The sequence below is a fragment of the Hippoglossus stenolepis genome, chromosome 17 (assembly GCF_022539355.2).
Source record: "Hippoglossus stenolepis isolate QCI-W04-F060 chromosome 17, HSTE1.2, whole genome shotgun sequence".
Lineage (NCBI taxonomy): Eukaryota > Metazoa > Chordata > Actinopteri > Pleuronectiformes > Pleuronectidae > Hippoglossus > Hippoglossus stenolepis.
Genome location: NC_061499.1, coordinates 4,617,030 through 4,633,677, shown reverse-complemented (window position 1 = coordinate 4,633,677; position 16,648 = coordinate 4,617,030). Strand labels below are relative to the sequence as shown.

The following is a 16,648-nucleotide window of genomic DNA, read 5'->3' as shown; positions in this document are numbered from 1 at the left end:
AAAGACTCAAACAGAAACTGACAGCAGGAAACAAACAGCTGGAAGACGACTGCATGTCTAATGGTACGGCAGCGGCGGCAGCACCTTGAGTCATCACACAGCCGGTTGGCTCCAGTTTAATGTCGCCGCGGTGACAGAGATGTTCGCCAGATGAGGGGGCTCTGCTGATGACTCACCTGAGTGAGGACCATCTGCCTGAGGGGGGGGCCAGACCACAAAAAAAGACCACAGCACCCGCACATGAATGAGTTCAAGGGGGAGACGTCTCACATTTCAGTTTCAGTTACTGCCAAAGCAAGAAATGAACACAATAGGCTCAATGTACATGAGATCAAACTCTGGATAATAGGTCCAAAATGCTGCAGGTTCATACAGAACCTCGGGCTGAGTCTGTGTGTGTGTGTGTGTGTGTGTGTGTGTGTGTGTGTGTGTGTGTGTGTGTGTGTGTGTGTGTGTGTGTGTCTGTGTGTGGGGGGGGGAGCACAATGCCTGCGTGACTCCGTCCGGGATTCAGTGACGTCTCACGTTGCTCCTGAAAATCCCCCATTTGAGACAGAAATCATTTGTTCAGGCCCCTCGTGAGTTTAAAAAAGGGGGGATTCACGTTCCCTTTGATGGTTACACCTCATCTTCCCGAAGCAGAGAGTGACAGCTCTACAGCAGGGGGATACTCTGCATGGTGACACACACAGGGAGACAATGAGAGCAGCAGTGAGTCAAGAGTTAAATAACAGAACCATGTCTCTAAGGGCAGGTAAAGGTCAGATACGGTCATTTGAACAATCGTCTCACCCACTAACCTGTGTGCTATTTTGTTTTTGCAGATTCCTGAACATGAATCATGTTGTTGTTGGAAAAGTAGAAAACCCCAGCAGCTCTTAAAAGGAAAGCTACAGGCATGGGGGGAAAAATGGAAGAAGGAATCCACCTACTGGCCGACTGCAGGAATCACCGCTTGGAGCAAAGCAAGTCATTTTCCAGCTGGGATGATATTTCAAAGCAAGGAGACGTTTAACATGACATTTGAATCTGTCTGACGCCTTATTAAACAGCCCCAATTAATTATGTTTCTGACCTAAATCCTGCCTGACCTTTATTTTAGCATTCAGCCCCTGGTTCATTAAATCTACTCGAGCTCGGTTGCATTTGATATGTTAATAACGTGTTTGTTTTCCATGTGGTGGAGGAAAAAAAAAACCAACTCCTCCTTTAATAAACAAAGTTGTATTCTCTCTGGGATAAAGGGAGAAGCAGATGAATCTCTCACCGCTTGGATCTGTACTTATCAAACCAAGAGGAGACGAGTTATAGAGTAAATACATCTTTTGTTCTCGGATCCGTGAGCGGAGAGACGGTTCAGATCGAGTCAAAGATGCAGCAAACTGTGGGAGAGTCAAAGGACTCTTTCATCTCACTGCTGCGAACCATTGATGTGTTCGGCTTCTTCATCTCCTCCGCCCACGCGGCTCCACCTCCCTCCCTTCAGCCGGCTGACCAACCCCACAACCAAACAACTGCCTCTTCAGTCAGTCACAATGGAAACAATCCCCTTTGGTATAAATGCAACGATCAAACGTAAAACATTAAAAACAAAGAGTCAGAGTCAAATATAATTATCACAGTATTTCTAGGACGACATTAACTTTTAACTTTGTCTATAAACCAGAGGTAAACTTGTGATTTGTGACATACAGGCAACGCTGGGCTGAAAAATAAAGAAATATGCATGTTAAATATGGGTTATATGAAAGCTAAATCAAAAGCCAATACAACCCAGGACTAAGGGTTAAATATATAATGTGTTGAAAAGGCTTCCCAATTGATTACCCTAATTACAACATGATTTCTTTAGATTTTTCTTTATCTAATGATTTAAATCCAATTCTATGTATTTATCGAATCTCTGTTGTCGGACACCTTAACCTTAACAAGTCTTTTGTTAAGGTTGATACATGTTGATGAAGCTTGATATGATTTCTGCTTCACTCATTTCTTTCTCCAATTCAACGATTTGGTTTGATTGCTTTAATATTTCTTATCGAATCCATAACAGACATGGTTGAAAAACAACATGGTGCGTCTCAAAAATAGAGAAGAACCTAGACCTTGTTTTTTTCCCTTTCTTCAATATCGTGTCTGAACCTCTTCAGTCGTGTTCAGGCCTTCAGGGCAGAGAGACAAAGAGTTAAAGATATCTCCAGAACAAGATGGCTACAGGGGGAAAAGGGAAAGTAAGTGTTCCAACAGTTTCAACCTGATGTCCTCGGGGAGCTCAGTGGGGGATGTGTCTCAGTGCGTCGTAGCTTTTCACTGGATTTCTGAATTGATGTATTGTGTATTTTTCAGATTTCATATCCCATAAAAAAATGAAGTGGCTGACATGCAACAGTGAGAATCTGTGCTCGCCGTGCGAAGATAGGGCAACACTACCTAGATAAAGAATAATTACATATACATTATATTTCAAATGGAGGATAATGGCTCTCTGGCATGTAGTCAAAATGTTATATAGTATTCAGCATAACTGTGAGGCGTAAATAATCTGTAACTTAAGAGCAAAACCTCACTGGTACCTGATACACTGATATAAGATGTGTATTTCCTCATTATTCAGCAGCTTCTTAAATCCCACCCTGTCCCCCTGAGGGAAAAGTCTTTAGACTCAAAAGATGTCAAATGTCAGACGTTTTTCTCGCCCTCGTACGTCTGAACTGGGCCACTTCTTAAAATACCGCGCTCCTCAGAGAAATGTGCCAGAACATTAACTGTCTGCGTAACACTCAGGCTCCTCCTGGCCGCCAAGCATTTAACTTTTATTACTCGTTTTTTTTCTTTCTTCCTGACGCTGAACTGTGCGAGGAGAAGATGTCACACTTTGGCTAAAATGGTCTTTGGTGAAATGAAGTCTGCTGCATTTTAATCCAGCTCCATTTTCAATATTTAGGGTATTAGACTACGATTCAAACATTATTACATCAGGTGTTTTTCACGGTGACGTAGCAGGAGCCAATCAGCACCCCCGGAGAGTTCCTACATCCATCCGTCGTCATAGGCAACCCCCCCATGTTGGCGTCGTCATATGTAGCTTTATTCAGGCCTAAAAATAATATACATAAAATAAACATTACAACACAAATCATGACATTTTTATGTTTATTAATGTTGTGTGTACTTGTATTCCTCTCTTCTGATTGCCTGAGAAACATTCGGTGCCTGTTGGAAAAGCTTGTGCCACCTGTGCTAATAGTGGCTAAGGGCTAAAATTGCTCTTGTTTGTTGCCTAGCAACCGTAATGTGTGACTGCCAGTCAAGGGATGAAACAACATACTTACATATTGCAAATTGTAACTAGCTAAACTGTTGTGTGTTCATAAAGATAATTATCGGTACCAGATGTACGATAATTATCATAATTGTACGATCATTTTGCCCTCTGTGAGATGTACGAACAATAACGCATGATGTACGATAATTTGATCATTTTGTGACAGTATTAAAATTTGGATCACGTCTGTTTAACGCATCTCTTCTCTGGTTGATAATTTCCCCTCAAAATATGATAATTCTGAGCTCCTGGTATAAAACCTCAACATTTCCCATGTGGCCCAGCTGACCGGTGCAACATGTGATCTCCAGCCAATCCTGCTTTGTGACGTGATTACGCGCTACCCAGAAGATTTACGCACAGTTCCTGCGTAAACGCCACCGCCCTCTTTTCCTCTTCCCCATTCATGAAGCGGACGTAGAGCGTGAGCCCCCTTTCAGTGAACCAGGCTCTGGCCCTTTAACGTGGCCGATGTAGGACTTCATCTCCACATCATGGCCTCCGCGCAGCCGAGGATGAAGCGACCCGCCGGCGGCCCTTCCCTTCCCGCAGCGGAGACGGACGTCAAGCCGAAGCAGAGGCACCGGTAGAGGCGAGCCGCGCCGGGGAGAGCCGCCTCACACACCCACCACCCCCCCCACCCACCCCCGATGCCACCCCGGTCTCCTCCATGCCTTCGTCTAAAGCCCGGTACAGCGACTCGATAGAGAGGCGAGCGAGCCCGGGCGGCGGCGGCGGCAGAAACATGAGCACGAGCCGGGATTATTCAGTTAATCTGTCGGTGCAGCAAGTGCTGAGCCTCTGGGTGCAAGGCGCGACTCTGCAGCACTTCGCAGGTATGCGTAATGGAAGGTGGTGTCATCCTCACCCTCATCTTCATCATCAGTATCATCAGCATCATCAGCTGCACATTACTACTACATGTGCGTAATGTGCGTAAATCTAAACAAACGTACATTGTAATTGTGTTTCCCCTTCGCGTGCTCAGTGTGCAAAGGGGCTGAGGTGTTCCTAATAAAAGGAGCATCTGTGCCACCTCCTCTTTATAGAGAATAAAAAAATGTCTGTCCACTGTCCGCGCGTGTAGAGTCGGTGCATGACATGGAAAACAGAAATATGGAATCATCCAGGTTAGTAAATGAAGTGTCGCTAGGTTCCCTCCTCCTCCCTTTGTCCTGCTGTCCAGGAATCAAGGGGCGATGAGAGGCAGCATCCTGGGCTCAGGGCAGCAGCTCTGTGTGGAGCTCAAATCCACCGACAGCATCTTTAATGGGGGGTTTTCTGAAAGGAGACTGGGTTCTCAATTATTGGACTGATGGCTGAAGTGTGACATTTTAAATGTGAGTGCCTCCTCCCAGAAGTTGCTGTCAACAATCCCAAAAAGAGAATAGGGCGGCGTGGTAGTGTGTGTTCGGTGGTTTGTTTGATTGTGAACAAGATTACGCAAAAAGCTACTGGACGGTTTTCTAAGAAACTTGGTGGAAGGAAGAAAACCCTTTAAATTCTGGTGCAGATTAAGGGAATTTTATTTACCACTTTCTTTAAATCTAGTAAATATTATAACTACTCTAGAGACTTGGAGGTTGCTGGGATCTGTGGGTCCACTTCATTTCCATCTGTGGCCGGTCAGGTCTCAGTTTCTCCACAGATTACTTCCTCCACCAAGGAGGTTATGTTCGTTTTTGTGTTGGTTTGTATTTTTGTAAGCGAGATTACACAAAAACTACGGGTCGGATTACCACGGAATTTTGTGGAAGGAGGTGGAATGGAATAGATATTATTAGGAGATAGGCAATTTTACATTAACATTTTCACTGTTTTATTTTTATGACTGTCTGTCATATGATTGTCTGTCCTCCTGATCTCTATTCGATTCTGTCCTTTCTATTCTGTTCTATTCTATATTGCTGGTTAGTTGTTGGGGATAAAGCTGAACGGAGAATCCTGTCAATGTTTCTTTCCAGTTCGGGCTGAACCTTGATGAATTATAGTATTACAAGTGCCTCAGGTGTTAAGAAGCTTTGAGGAAGAGGAACTTGACCATTTCAAAACAACCATTTAGAGACCATTTGGTTTCTTATCTCGTCTGCAGACGGGCCAAACTTCCTCAGAGAGAAATTGACACAAGAAAGCTGCTGCTCAAATATGGTGAAGTTAGATTTGTCTATAGAAACCACAGGATTGGTGCCTGTTGTATAAATACAAGATTACAGAAATTCTTGAGTCCCTCCCTGCAGTGCCAGAGTGGAGCAAAAGGCGGACGTGTGGTCATATACGAGTTGGCACAGACCCACGTTATGAAGTGCAGCTGTTTCCCTGAGTGGAGAAACGCACATCAAGCTAAATAACATAAAAAAGAGGCAGTGAGTGATGCTGACTCAGCAGGAAGCTGCAGCGCATGTAGAGTTTTGCGGAAGCAGATCTGCCGCAGCTGCAGCAGCAGCGGGTGCGAACCTGTGAGATGCTGACACCCATGTTGCTTTTGGTGAGCGGGGTTCACGGAGCTGCCAGCCGATCCCCCGCGACCCTACAGTTCACCAGCCAGGTGAAAAACGACCTCCTGGGACATGAGATAAGGTCAGGGGGGAGAGTGAGTCCTGAACAAGAGGGACAGGCTCCATACGCAGATGTGAAGTTTTAAGAGGCATAAAGACCTTTAACCTTTCTTTGAGGCCCAGAGGAGTTCCTCAAACTGCTGAATTTCCTGTTTATGATTTGTGTGCTCGCAGCAGTTTGAGGTCAGCGGAACATGCAGGTCATTTATTTTGTGGTTTGTAAAAGAGGTCATACTTGTATTTCACTGCGGTAAAAAGGCTTTTACTCTATTTTCAGAATGTTGTGTCAACTTAGTCTATTCATCATGGTTATATAACCTGCAGAAATGTGTTTGCTTCTATGTTCCCAGTATCCATGTTTACATTTGTAGCTCCACCCAGGGCACATTGACAGGAAACTGGGTTTGTGCTTAAACCACTGACGCAAAACTCTGCCAAGGTCCAACTGTCCAACTTTAAATTCACTAGATCTGGATTTTTATTTGAAACGTCAGTCATCAAAATCCCTGAGAAAATGGTGAAAATGTTAAAGGAAGTTAAAACATTTCCTGGATCCACCCCGATTGGATCTTCTTGGGTTCCTCCCTCATCAAGTTTTCCCTTACTCTTGTTGAGGGTTAAGGGCAGAGGATGTCACACCCTGTTAAAGCCCTATGAGACAAATTGTGATTTGTGAATATAAGTTTTGTGTTGATCCATCCAGTAGTTTTTGTGCAGTCTTACTTATAAACCAACAAACAACTGGGGCCCAAGTGTTCCCTTCGATTTAATCAAGCTCCACCAAATTGCACATTAAATTCGGTTACTTGGTTAAAAACATGGACAGGATGCTGTGTTCAGCTTCATCCCCACCGACCGGTTCATATCCCAGCTCCCTCTCTCCCTCTCTCTCCACGTCGGGTCAGATCCATCATTCTTCCTCCTGACGGCCGAGCTCCGATCCCCTGCAGGGCTCCCACTCTGTGAATCTGCAGCTTTCCCCCCACTGGTGGCTTGTGTGTGTTCTGCATTTGGCCTTACATGCGTGCTCATGCAAAATCTCTCACCTGACCTCTTATTGAGCGACCTGCTTTTTAAAATGTGTCCCCGTTGACAGGCGAGCTCTAAAGCTGCCGTGCTGACGGAGAGACCTCGGCCTCCTGGTTGCGGATTAGCAGAAGTTAATGCCGTGCTCGGACTGTGTGTTTCGCTCGCGTCTCTGAACGTGACGCAGCACATCCCTCATCCCATAGGTGCTCGCTCTCTCTGAGCTGAGGCCACCAGCACTGCCTCTGCCCTGTGATTTAATGTTCACCTGCTAAACCGAAATAAATGACCTGCCGAGACCCATTTCTATCAGGCAGGGTGAATAACCAGCCGTGGATTTCCTCTCCCAGCATTTCGCCCCACCAATCTTCTCCCCTGTACTTGATCACATTTCATCAGGCTTGTAATTCATCAAGAAGTGCAACAGAGATTCCTGCAAATGTAAATGTTGGTCTGAATGTTCCTGGACATGCAGCTTGGCCGGTGACTGTTCCCCATTTAGCCACCAAAGACAGATTTTACTGGCATTAAGTTCCCTGCAGCTGTTCGTGTCAGAGAGAGTCATTACTTATGTAAACGTGCCAGTGCAATGATGTAGACATTCTCCTTTGTGATATGTAAAACTCCGACAGTCAGAAAGTGGAAAAACATGATCAGGAAAATGTAATAAATGTGCATATAAATGATCCGATTACCGGTTTAATTACTTGGGTCCCGAATTAACAATGATTTTAATAATTGATTCCTAATCCGTTAATTTCTCGATTTATATTTAAATCTATAAAATCTGAATATAGTGAAACGAAGCTGTCGCAGTTTCTACGTTTTTGAATTAGTTTTGTCAAAGTCTAGGAAAGGAAAAGCTTCTAATCCTGACACGTGTGAGGTGTTTTCTATTTAATTATAGTTATTTATTATGTATATATTAAGTTTATGGTTAAACTGTAAAATATCCAGCCTCACATCTTTGTCGATCTAAGGAACCGTTGCCAGAATTTTTATATGTCAATGTCTCAACCCTGGCGAGATGAGGCATTATCCTTGGTGGAGGTTTGCCCTCTTCTGTGAGCTTCCTGATTTACTGCCTCTCCTCTCGTCTCCTCCAAGACGCGTTAAGAGGATCTGAGCATCCTCTGTGAAGGTGGACCTCTTTCAGTGTCGGGGTCGGGGGTCCGAGGACAGGGGGAAGCATAGTTAACAGAACTGAGAGCACCACTGTCCTCGACCACTCTCGTGTCCCGTCGCGGACGTCTCCCTCCTCTTGCTCGGTGGACGGCCGGTGATGGTCGTGGAGAGACGGCGGCGGATGGCCTGTGATGCGTGACCTAATTGTGCCCAGTCGTGCAGAACAGAAAGCCGTTGTGTCACCGCGCTGTCACATCTCTCCCCGGCTCCACTGGCTGATCAATAAGTGGATGTAGGCGCTCAGTGGACTGTGGAACAACCAGGTTAAATGGATATGCTAAAATCCCTCTGGACTCCATGAGAAATACTGTCATAGAATTGAGTCTTTGGGATGTTTACACCACACAACACCGTCCTGTTTCCGGTTTATGTCGCTTTGTCCAAACAGGCCTTTACACAACATCCCCGTGCTTTGGATTGGTCCTCGTCCTCGGCCGATCTCTTTTCTTCTTGAATAATCTCACGGCCAGCTGGCTGCTCCTCGCTCGCGCGGTGCCAGCGGTTCAGAGCGAGGCCCCTCGCTGGCGAAGTGCGGTGACGCCAGAGCTCTTTATGCAAAAAAACCACCCATGAGACAGAGGAGGGTGAGGAGGGAGACATATTGAATGGGTTTGACCTCAGAGCTTCTGCAAAGCTTTTTACTTTAATTACTTTCTAATGGCATCATTTATTAAATCGGTTCAATCTTGACCCTGCAGGATGCAGGCATCTCACAGCAGCTCGGCTGAAATCTCACTTGCAGCCGTTTTCATACGTCTCTCACCTCGGCTCCATCACCGTGGTCGGCTGCCTCCCTGATGAGCCCTGACTTACATTGTGGCGGCTGCAGATTGAAACCCCTGCTTGGCTTTACAGCGACTCGTGCACCGCTCTAACAGCAGCTCTGCACCCGGATCTGTAAAGTGTAAATCTGTCAAATGCATCAGGAAATCTGCCAGCGGACGACGTTACATGATAATATTCTCTCATCTCAGACTTTGCGTTACAGGGACATTTAATCTTTACTTATCCAGGGAGTCATGTTGTCATATTCTTCACTGAGATGAGATTGCTAATCCAACGTCTGTGTCAAATGAGATTTTATATATGTTCACATGTGTAGTTTACTGGTATATAAGTTTGAATGATTTACTGAACTCCTGACTGAGAAATCCTAGCATATAGCTATAAATTGTAAAATATAGTTTTTCTCCTTTGTTCATTTCAACACTACTGAAGCGTTCCTGAATAAAATCTCAAACTTCACCTCTGTACAGTCAGACAGTTGTGTTTAGTGTTTCTCCAGCTGTATCTGATCCAACCTCCTGTGTTCGCTCTCCTCTCCCCGTCAGAGATGTGGTACTGGGTGTTCCTGTGGTGTCTCTTCTCCTCGCTCTTTGTCCACGGGGCGGTGGGGCTGCTCATGTTGGTCATGCTGCAGCGCCACAAGAGGGGCCGCCTCATCACCGTGGTGCTGGTCAGCGTGGGTTTCCTGGCATCCCTCTCCGGAAGCGTCATCACCAGTAAGTGCAGTAACTCCACTTCTTCTTTTTATATATTCTATTATTCGTTCTTTTTTTAGGCCCGACCTCAGCGTCACCCAGAAGAAGAGGAAGGGCGATGACAGCGAGGGAGGGAGAGAGAGAGAACAGGATGCTGGGAGTTGTGTGTTCACTCCTGTCAACTAGAGAAAGACATGACGAGAGAGCAAGAGAGAGAGCGAGAGAGAGAGCGAGAGAGAGATTTTGTTTACGTCTCACAGGAAGCTTCGTCTCCGTCTGACAAAATTAAATATCACAATATTTTGAACCCTGAGCTGTGATATGCAAAATGCTGAAGGCGGCTCAAACTTGTCCCTGTAGGATGCATGATATGTTTTCTCAGAGGGAACAACTGTGTTTGATGGAGCTCGGTTCGTAATTAGTTTGGGAACCGAACAAATTTAGAAAACCGATTACTAGAGAAACGAGAACAGCAGTCAGTAGAGCGCACACCTGCACCACCTCCAACAGTCACATTATGAAACCTCATTTAAATTCACTACATCCAGATTTGTATTTAGGAATCTGCACCAACACCTTATGCGTTCTTCCCTGACCCATAATGCATCATTCCATTAAGTTTCATGTTAATCTGTGCAGAAGTTAATCCTGCTAAATAACAGACGGACAAACAAACGCAGACGACAACAGAACCTGGAGGTAAAAATGCTAAACTGTGAATCTGTGAAAATGTCGTCGTCTGTTTCTCCCACCGGTGAAAGTATCAGGCTGATGACTGGTGTTCGTCTGACCAATCACAGTGTGGATGTGGTCGGATCAGTCGACCAGTCAGAGAGCTGAACGGGAGACAACAGCCCAAGTTTGTCAGGATGTTTATTATGATATTATTTAGACTTGTCGGAGCAGAGTGTAAACAAACCCAAATCTCCTGGAGCAGGAGCTGCAAGCTGCCCCCTCTAAAATAGAAAGACACTTTATTATTAATGTGAAGCGATCGGGGAGATGAGACTATTGACGGTGAGCACACACACACACTGATGTTTACACAAGACTGGATTAAAATCAGAGACGATCTCAGCAGAGCAGGAGCAAAGAAATGATCACGTAGTGAAGAAGAAACAAGATTTAAATCTTTGAAAGCCCCAAGAGTTTCTAATATGAACAATAGTTTTGTTTTAATCCACGATTGAAAAAGTTGTTATTTATTAGAACGTGAAGATTCTGCAGTTCTAAGGATTTTTTTGACATTTATTCTCACTGGATATTGGAGATAATTATATCCCCAAGAACCACAAGTCGCACTGAATCTAAAAACGTGTGTATTGTGTGTGTGTGTGAGATTTATGATACGGCAATCAAATGCAAAGTTCATGAGCTGTGTGTGATGATACTGCTACAACAAATAACTTAATGTTGTTGTCAAGGCACCTCCTGAGATTGTGTTAACGCTGCCGGTGTGTGTTTCTTCTCCCTTCAGGCGCGGCGGTGGCCGGAGTTTACCGCGTGGCGGGGAAGGACATGGCCCCGCTGGAGGCTCTGGTGCTCGGCGTGGGTCAGACCTCCCTCTCTGTCGTCATATCCTTCTCACGCATCCTGGCCACTCTGTGAAGGAAACCCTCGACCAGGTTGAAGCACGGACGCTGATGAATCGAGCCAATCAGAGACTTAGAGGCACTCGTCCTGACCGGTGGCAGAGATGCTCTGGACCTTTTAGAGCTAGATGCAGGACAGAGCGCCCCCTGGGTCCCTGCTCTGTCTCTGCAACAATCCCGCAGCGATTCAGAGGGAACTTCCTGTAAAAGAGCAGCGGTGGCGGGCGGAGATCAGGTGGAGAGATGGCGCCATTCCTCAGCCTCTGGACTCAAAAGCCACGTCACGTTCCGGGTGTTTTCCAGAGTTCCGCCGCTTCTTCGTGCCAACGGCCTCCTCTGGGACGATGCCTGCGTGGCCCCTGACTCTTGAAGGCTTTCTGTTGCACTTGCTGGGAAGAAAACCAGTTTTTTTTTTTTTAAAGTGAAGCAACAGTGACGACCTGAAATAAACGATCAGCGTGAGAAGAAGAGGAGTTTATGGAGCGCAACCACCGACAGTGTTCATCAGCGTAACTCGCTCTTCATCAGCTTGAAGCCTCCAGGTCGATCGCTCCTTTTCCTCAGTCGACTTCAAAGCTGCACCTTCCCACTCACGAGCAACACGCAGCTTTAGAGTTGTGCACTTTGTAAATGTTGGAGACGCTCTTTGCCTAAGACGTGTGGAATCAGCGGATGTGGAGGAGAAAAACCAGCATCACTGCTACGTTCCCTTCCTCCTGTTTGAAGTATTGATTTGTCGTGTGCCAACCGCAACTCGGGATGGAGACGTTTCTGGGGAAATACAATTATTCACTTCTCCCCCTCGTGTCTGTGCAGTAAATATGAAGCGAGACTCTGGATCTGAATCGACCTTCCCAATAATCACGGGAGAGTTATTGATCCGAGGTCGGGCCTGAACAGATTATCAGCCACAATGATCCTGTGGAGGTTTACAGACACAGAATCACAGTTTAAATTAAATATCATGTTTGATTTTTCTCAGAACATTGAGATAATTGGATTGTGTTTATTACAGCCGGGCCACAGACACTGGCCTCGTCCATCTTCACACACTTTGGAGACAGCTGCCTCCTCCCAGCTTCACTTCTCCTGCACAGACACGAGATTGAATCGTTCCTCTCGTCTTAACTCCCAACAGGAAAATGAATCCGTGTGTTTTTCCTGAGGTGTTGAAATGTTTCTTTAAAGCAAACAGAGACAAGCCTGGACGAACCCTCCAGTGGGGGGGGGGGAAGTCGTTCAGTCTGGTTTGATCAGAATTTGATCAGGTTTTAAAGAAAGTGGTTTTGATATATATATATATAACGGTTTGTCGACAGCATGAACGTCGGACACACTCGGCTGCTCAGTGGCTTCCTCTTTTCTTTGTGTCGTTGCTTTTAACCCATGTTCCTTAAGTTTAACTTTGCACATTGCACTGAATTTAATCTGCCTTGTTTTTTGCAGCACACGCGCGTGTGTGTGTGTGCGATGACACGACTCTGGTGTGACCCCGCCCACTTCTCACATCATTATACCCAGAAGACACTCTTGAGGTTCTTCTTCTGTAAAGGATCAAATATGAAGAATGTGCTTGAAACTGCTGTACGTACTCGTTACTGAAGAATAAGAAGAAACTTGGCCCCGTGAATCCTCCCCAGTATTCAAACAGATTCCTTTGTACATAAGCCCCCGGGTGAGAGGAGTTATGCCAAAGTATCGCTCACATTTTACCTTTTATTTATCATCTTTTACCCTTTTTGATTAACATCACAGCCCAGATTGAATTCGTTTCTCTCAGTTTTAGAAACATTTGCACATTGGCTCGTTTATCAAAGAGCCTCGAGACCTGTGGTTAAAACGTATAAACCCCACGGTTGATGTGAAGATGGTCGTGTTGTAAACCTGTGTGTGCTGCGAGTCACTGGAGGTAACAGGAGTTATGTAACTGACACAGCTCACCTTCAGTACCCACTTGGCACACAAGAGGACGCTGTCGCACACGAATGAAGAGGCAGCAGGAGCCTGAGGGATGATTGCTGCTGCAGAAGTGTTTTCTAAGAACAAAACGTGTGAAATTCATGTTAGGGAGAATGAAAACGCCGGCTCTTTCCCCCCTGAACGCTCCGCACATTGTCCCCACCACCCGCTGTGAATGTTTTTCAATTTTCAGGGACCAAATGTGAGCTGCTGCTGATGACTCATCTGCTGTCATAGCGATGGAGTCTCTGTGAAGCTGTGTGTGGGGCAGTTTCTGCAGGTTTTCGTGTGGATGTGCACATCACGGGAGACGTGACACAGTCTGCGTGGTCGTGCATGTGAGAATTAATTTTCTATCGCTTCGCAGGGTCGTGCACGTTCGTTAGCGAAGCCCTGAACGTGTGTAAAGAGGGCGAGGACCTAATTGCAGGTGACACTTTGCTCGGAGGAGTCGTCGCAGCAGCTCACTGAGCTGTGTCTTACATAAGGAAATCTTTTCATTTGCTGCGTCAGGAAAAAAACGCTTTTCTGCAGCTGAAGCTGTCAGAACTGTTCTGAGGTCGTGAGGTCAGTGCGCTCGCTGCACATCCCTGAGCTGTAAATAGCCCCAGTGTTCGATGTGCACAACCGAAGTGTCACCAACAGCTGATGTGAACAAGATAACCACTGGACAACATATTTATTTTCACACCCAGTGCCATGAACGCTCATGAGGAATATAGTTTTTTTGTGTGTGTGTGTGTGTGCTGCAATATCTAAGGAGACACCCAGCAACTAATAATACCCTCTCGACTTTTAGAAATGCCATCGCACTGCAGCGAGAGGCCCAGCTCAATAATCCCGGCTCCTTTGTTGGCTTCTCACTGAAGCTGCCCCCTCAGACCACTGTTGTCTAAATGCCACATGTTCCCCTGGACTCCGACTCTGCACCCGCTGGGATTACATGTGCAGTGCAGCTCCGATAGTGTGTGAATGGACAAGTACGGACAATCCATCCAGAGACAATGTACAAATCCCACAGTGGCACTTGTAGATAGTGTACAATATGTTCTTTTTTTAATTTTGTACCAGCCGAGCCGCTGATATTTATAACTATTGCCTATTTATGTACAAATTGTTTCTCCTGTACATACTCGACAGTAAGTTGAAATAAAAATCTTTTGCAGTATAAACACTTCCTGGTTCTCCACCGACTGTTTTCTCACTTTCTGCATCGTCACTGTAGTAAAACTTGAAACTGCTCGACTTGTGAAAATGATTTTTAAATAATGGCTTTAGAATAATGAGTTGATTCAAGACAGGAGAGCGAGTTCAGTCTATTGCAGTAAGTTGCCTTGAATTGCATTTTTGCGTTGCCATTTTTTTATTTTTGGCTATGTGGTTAAAAACGTCCTTGATTTGCTTTTCCCTGCATCATTCCCATCTCCACCCATCTGCTGCCTCCTCTGTGCCCTTGTGGTCCACCATCACTCGCCCTGCAGATTCTGGCTGCCGCTTCATCTTTCCCTTCCAGTTTTCTTTTTCCTGATCCTCACCTCCCTTCTCTTTCCAGTCATTAGAGGTGAAGAAGTGGAAACACTTCGTTAGGACAGAAGAAGTTGTCGGTGTTAAGAGCCGGAGCCAAATCGTCCGAGTCCACATTCACTGAAATTCTTTCAGATGATTTTTTTATTAGAGTTTTTGGAAAATCTGCAGCGTAAAGTGGATCCACTCCGATGATGAGAATCAGTCATGTGGCATCGACGACCTTCAAGTTAGAGAGGATGAAGATTTTCTGTTGTTTATTACAGATTATTTAGAGAAGAGCTGATATGGGAGTTTAATAGTTGATGATGGCTCTGAAGTACGTGTTCAAAATGATCTAAAAACACTGGAACATATGATAGCCTTTAAAGAAAATCAGCTGTCTTTGGTTTAATCTTTGACATGTGTTGTCTGGTCCAGATCATGTATAATATCTCGTGTCTTGACTGTGGATAACAAAGAATCATTAGTATTAGTAACCGTCGTGTTCACCCTCTGTGAATGTAATCAGATGGAGCATCAGGCTGGTAAAGCCCAGTTTGTGAATCCATTATCATTCCCTGTGTGTCTGCTTCTATTGTCCTCGGGTTCAGAGACGTCACATCTCCGCCCGTGTCTCGTCTCCTGGTGGCACCGGGGCAGACGGAGCTCATCAGAGAGGACGCCATGTTGCCGCTGCTGCCTCCTGCTGCTGAGCCACTCCGGCTCTTGGCTGTGCCGTACGTGCTTTCCTGCATCAACCATTTTTTAGAGAAGCAGAAAGTTATGTTTTGTCTGCCCCCGGGGTCGTGAGGAAATTGGTTGTTTTCATTTGTTGGCGTGATACCCAAAGAAAGCGTGGAGTACGTGATGCCTCATCATCGCAGTGACAGGGGCAGGACCTCCCTAAATCATTTAGACTGTACCCACGACTCCATGACTGAACAAAACACAATTCAGGGGTCAGACACAATCCTTCTCCTCTTATCTGATGTGACATTTTGTTGCTATTCCAACCGTGTGAGGGGCCTTCCTCCAGTCAGTCAGCTGTCTCTGCTGCTGCCTGTAATGTGTTTATAATGCACGGAGGAGGCGGATGAGAGGGGGCTATGAATAACGTGGATGGAATTTAATCAGCGTGCTCTTGGATTCAAAAGGACAAAGGTCCAGAGTTGTTATCACCTTGTTTTTTGTTATTTTATTCTTTTAATGGCGGCGCACAGAGGCGGTAACGGGGCCTTGTGGTTCCCATTCATCAGCAGCTGTGGACACTGGTGTTCCAACCAGTCAGAGAGAAAAGCTGAGCCGAGCTGATAAGAGGTCAGCGGCTGCTCCATGAGGCCAGGAAGCGTTTCAGAACAGGAAGTGGGCCGTTGGTATTTAGACGTGTTTGATGCGTGTTTGGGGTAAACTGGGAAGATTGATGGGTTTAGTTAATGGTTTATACTGATAAAGTTGATTCCCTGCAAATGTGTGAATCCTGCAGATGTGTATCGATGCTGCTGTGTGTGACTGTTCGTTAAATTCTCCCCCCAAAAAAGTTGCAGGTGTTTTCATGCTAACTTTGCATTTGCTAGCTCCATTGTAGCAGCATGCAAACTTTCTAAAGATTTCCAATGAAACTTAAATTTTGCATAAATTATTGAAAACACTTGTTGCTGAATCCAAACTAAAGTAAACAAAGAAATGATCCCAACTCGATTAGATATATTTCAAAATAGCTTTGCTTTGTTGCTCCCACATAGATTTTTGTAATATTTTAATGGTATAGGTCTTTATGTAACTGGATTATCAGCCCTGGTTATCATGGAGAGGTTAATGGAAGTCGGGCAAAACACTACTTTCTTTGGTCATTGTCTAAAAGGTGAAGTCTCTAAATACTTTAATTTCAAGAGTCGTCCAGAGATTTTCAGTTTCACGTTAGTTCTGTTTCTGCAGCTTAAAGGTCTTTGAGGATTAAAGCTCCTCTGAAGAACTTTACAGTTAATCAAAACTTCCTGCAAAACCTCCTTGGTATTTTGG

General features: G+C 45.3%; 1 protein-coding gene across 1 annotated transcript; it reads left to right on the top strand.

The window, feature by feature from the left end:
- The first annotated feature begins 3,765 nt into the window (after positions 1 to 3,765).
- Positions 3,766 to 14,300, top strand: tmem170b (transmembrane protein 170B). Its single transcript, XM_035183655.2, has 3 exons — positions 3,766 to 4,161; positions 9,423 to 9,593; positions 11,050 to 14,300. Exons 1-3 carry the CDS (start codon positions 3,996 to 3,998, stop codon positions 11,178 to 11,180), a joined length of 468 nt encoding a protein of 155 aa, XP_035039546.1. The 5' UTR covers positions 3,766 to 3,995; the 3' UTR covers positions 11,181 to 14,300.
- Positions 14,301 to 16,648: the final 2,348 nt, after the last annotated feature.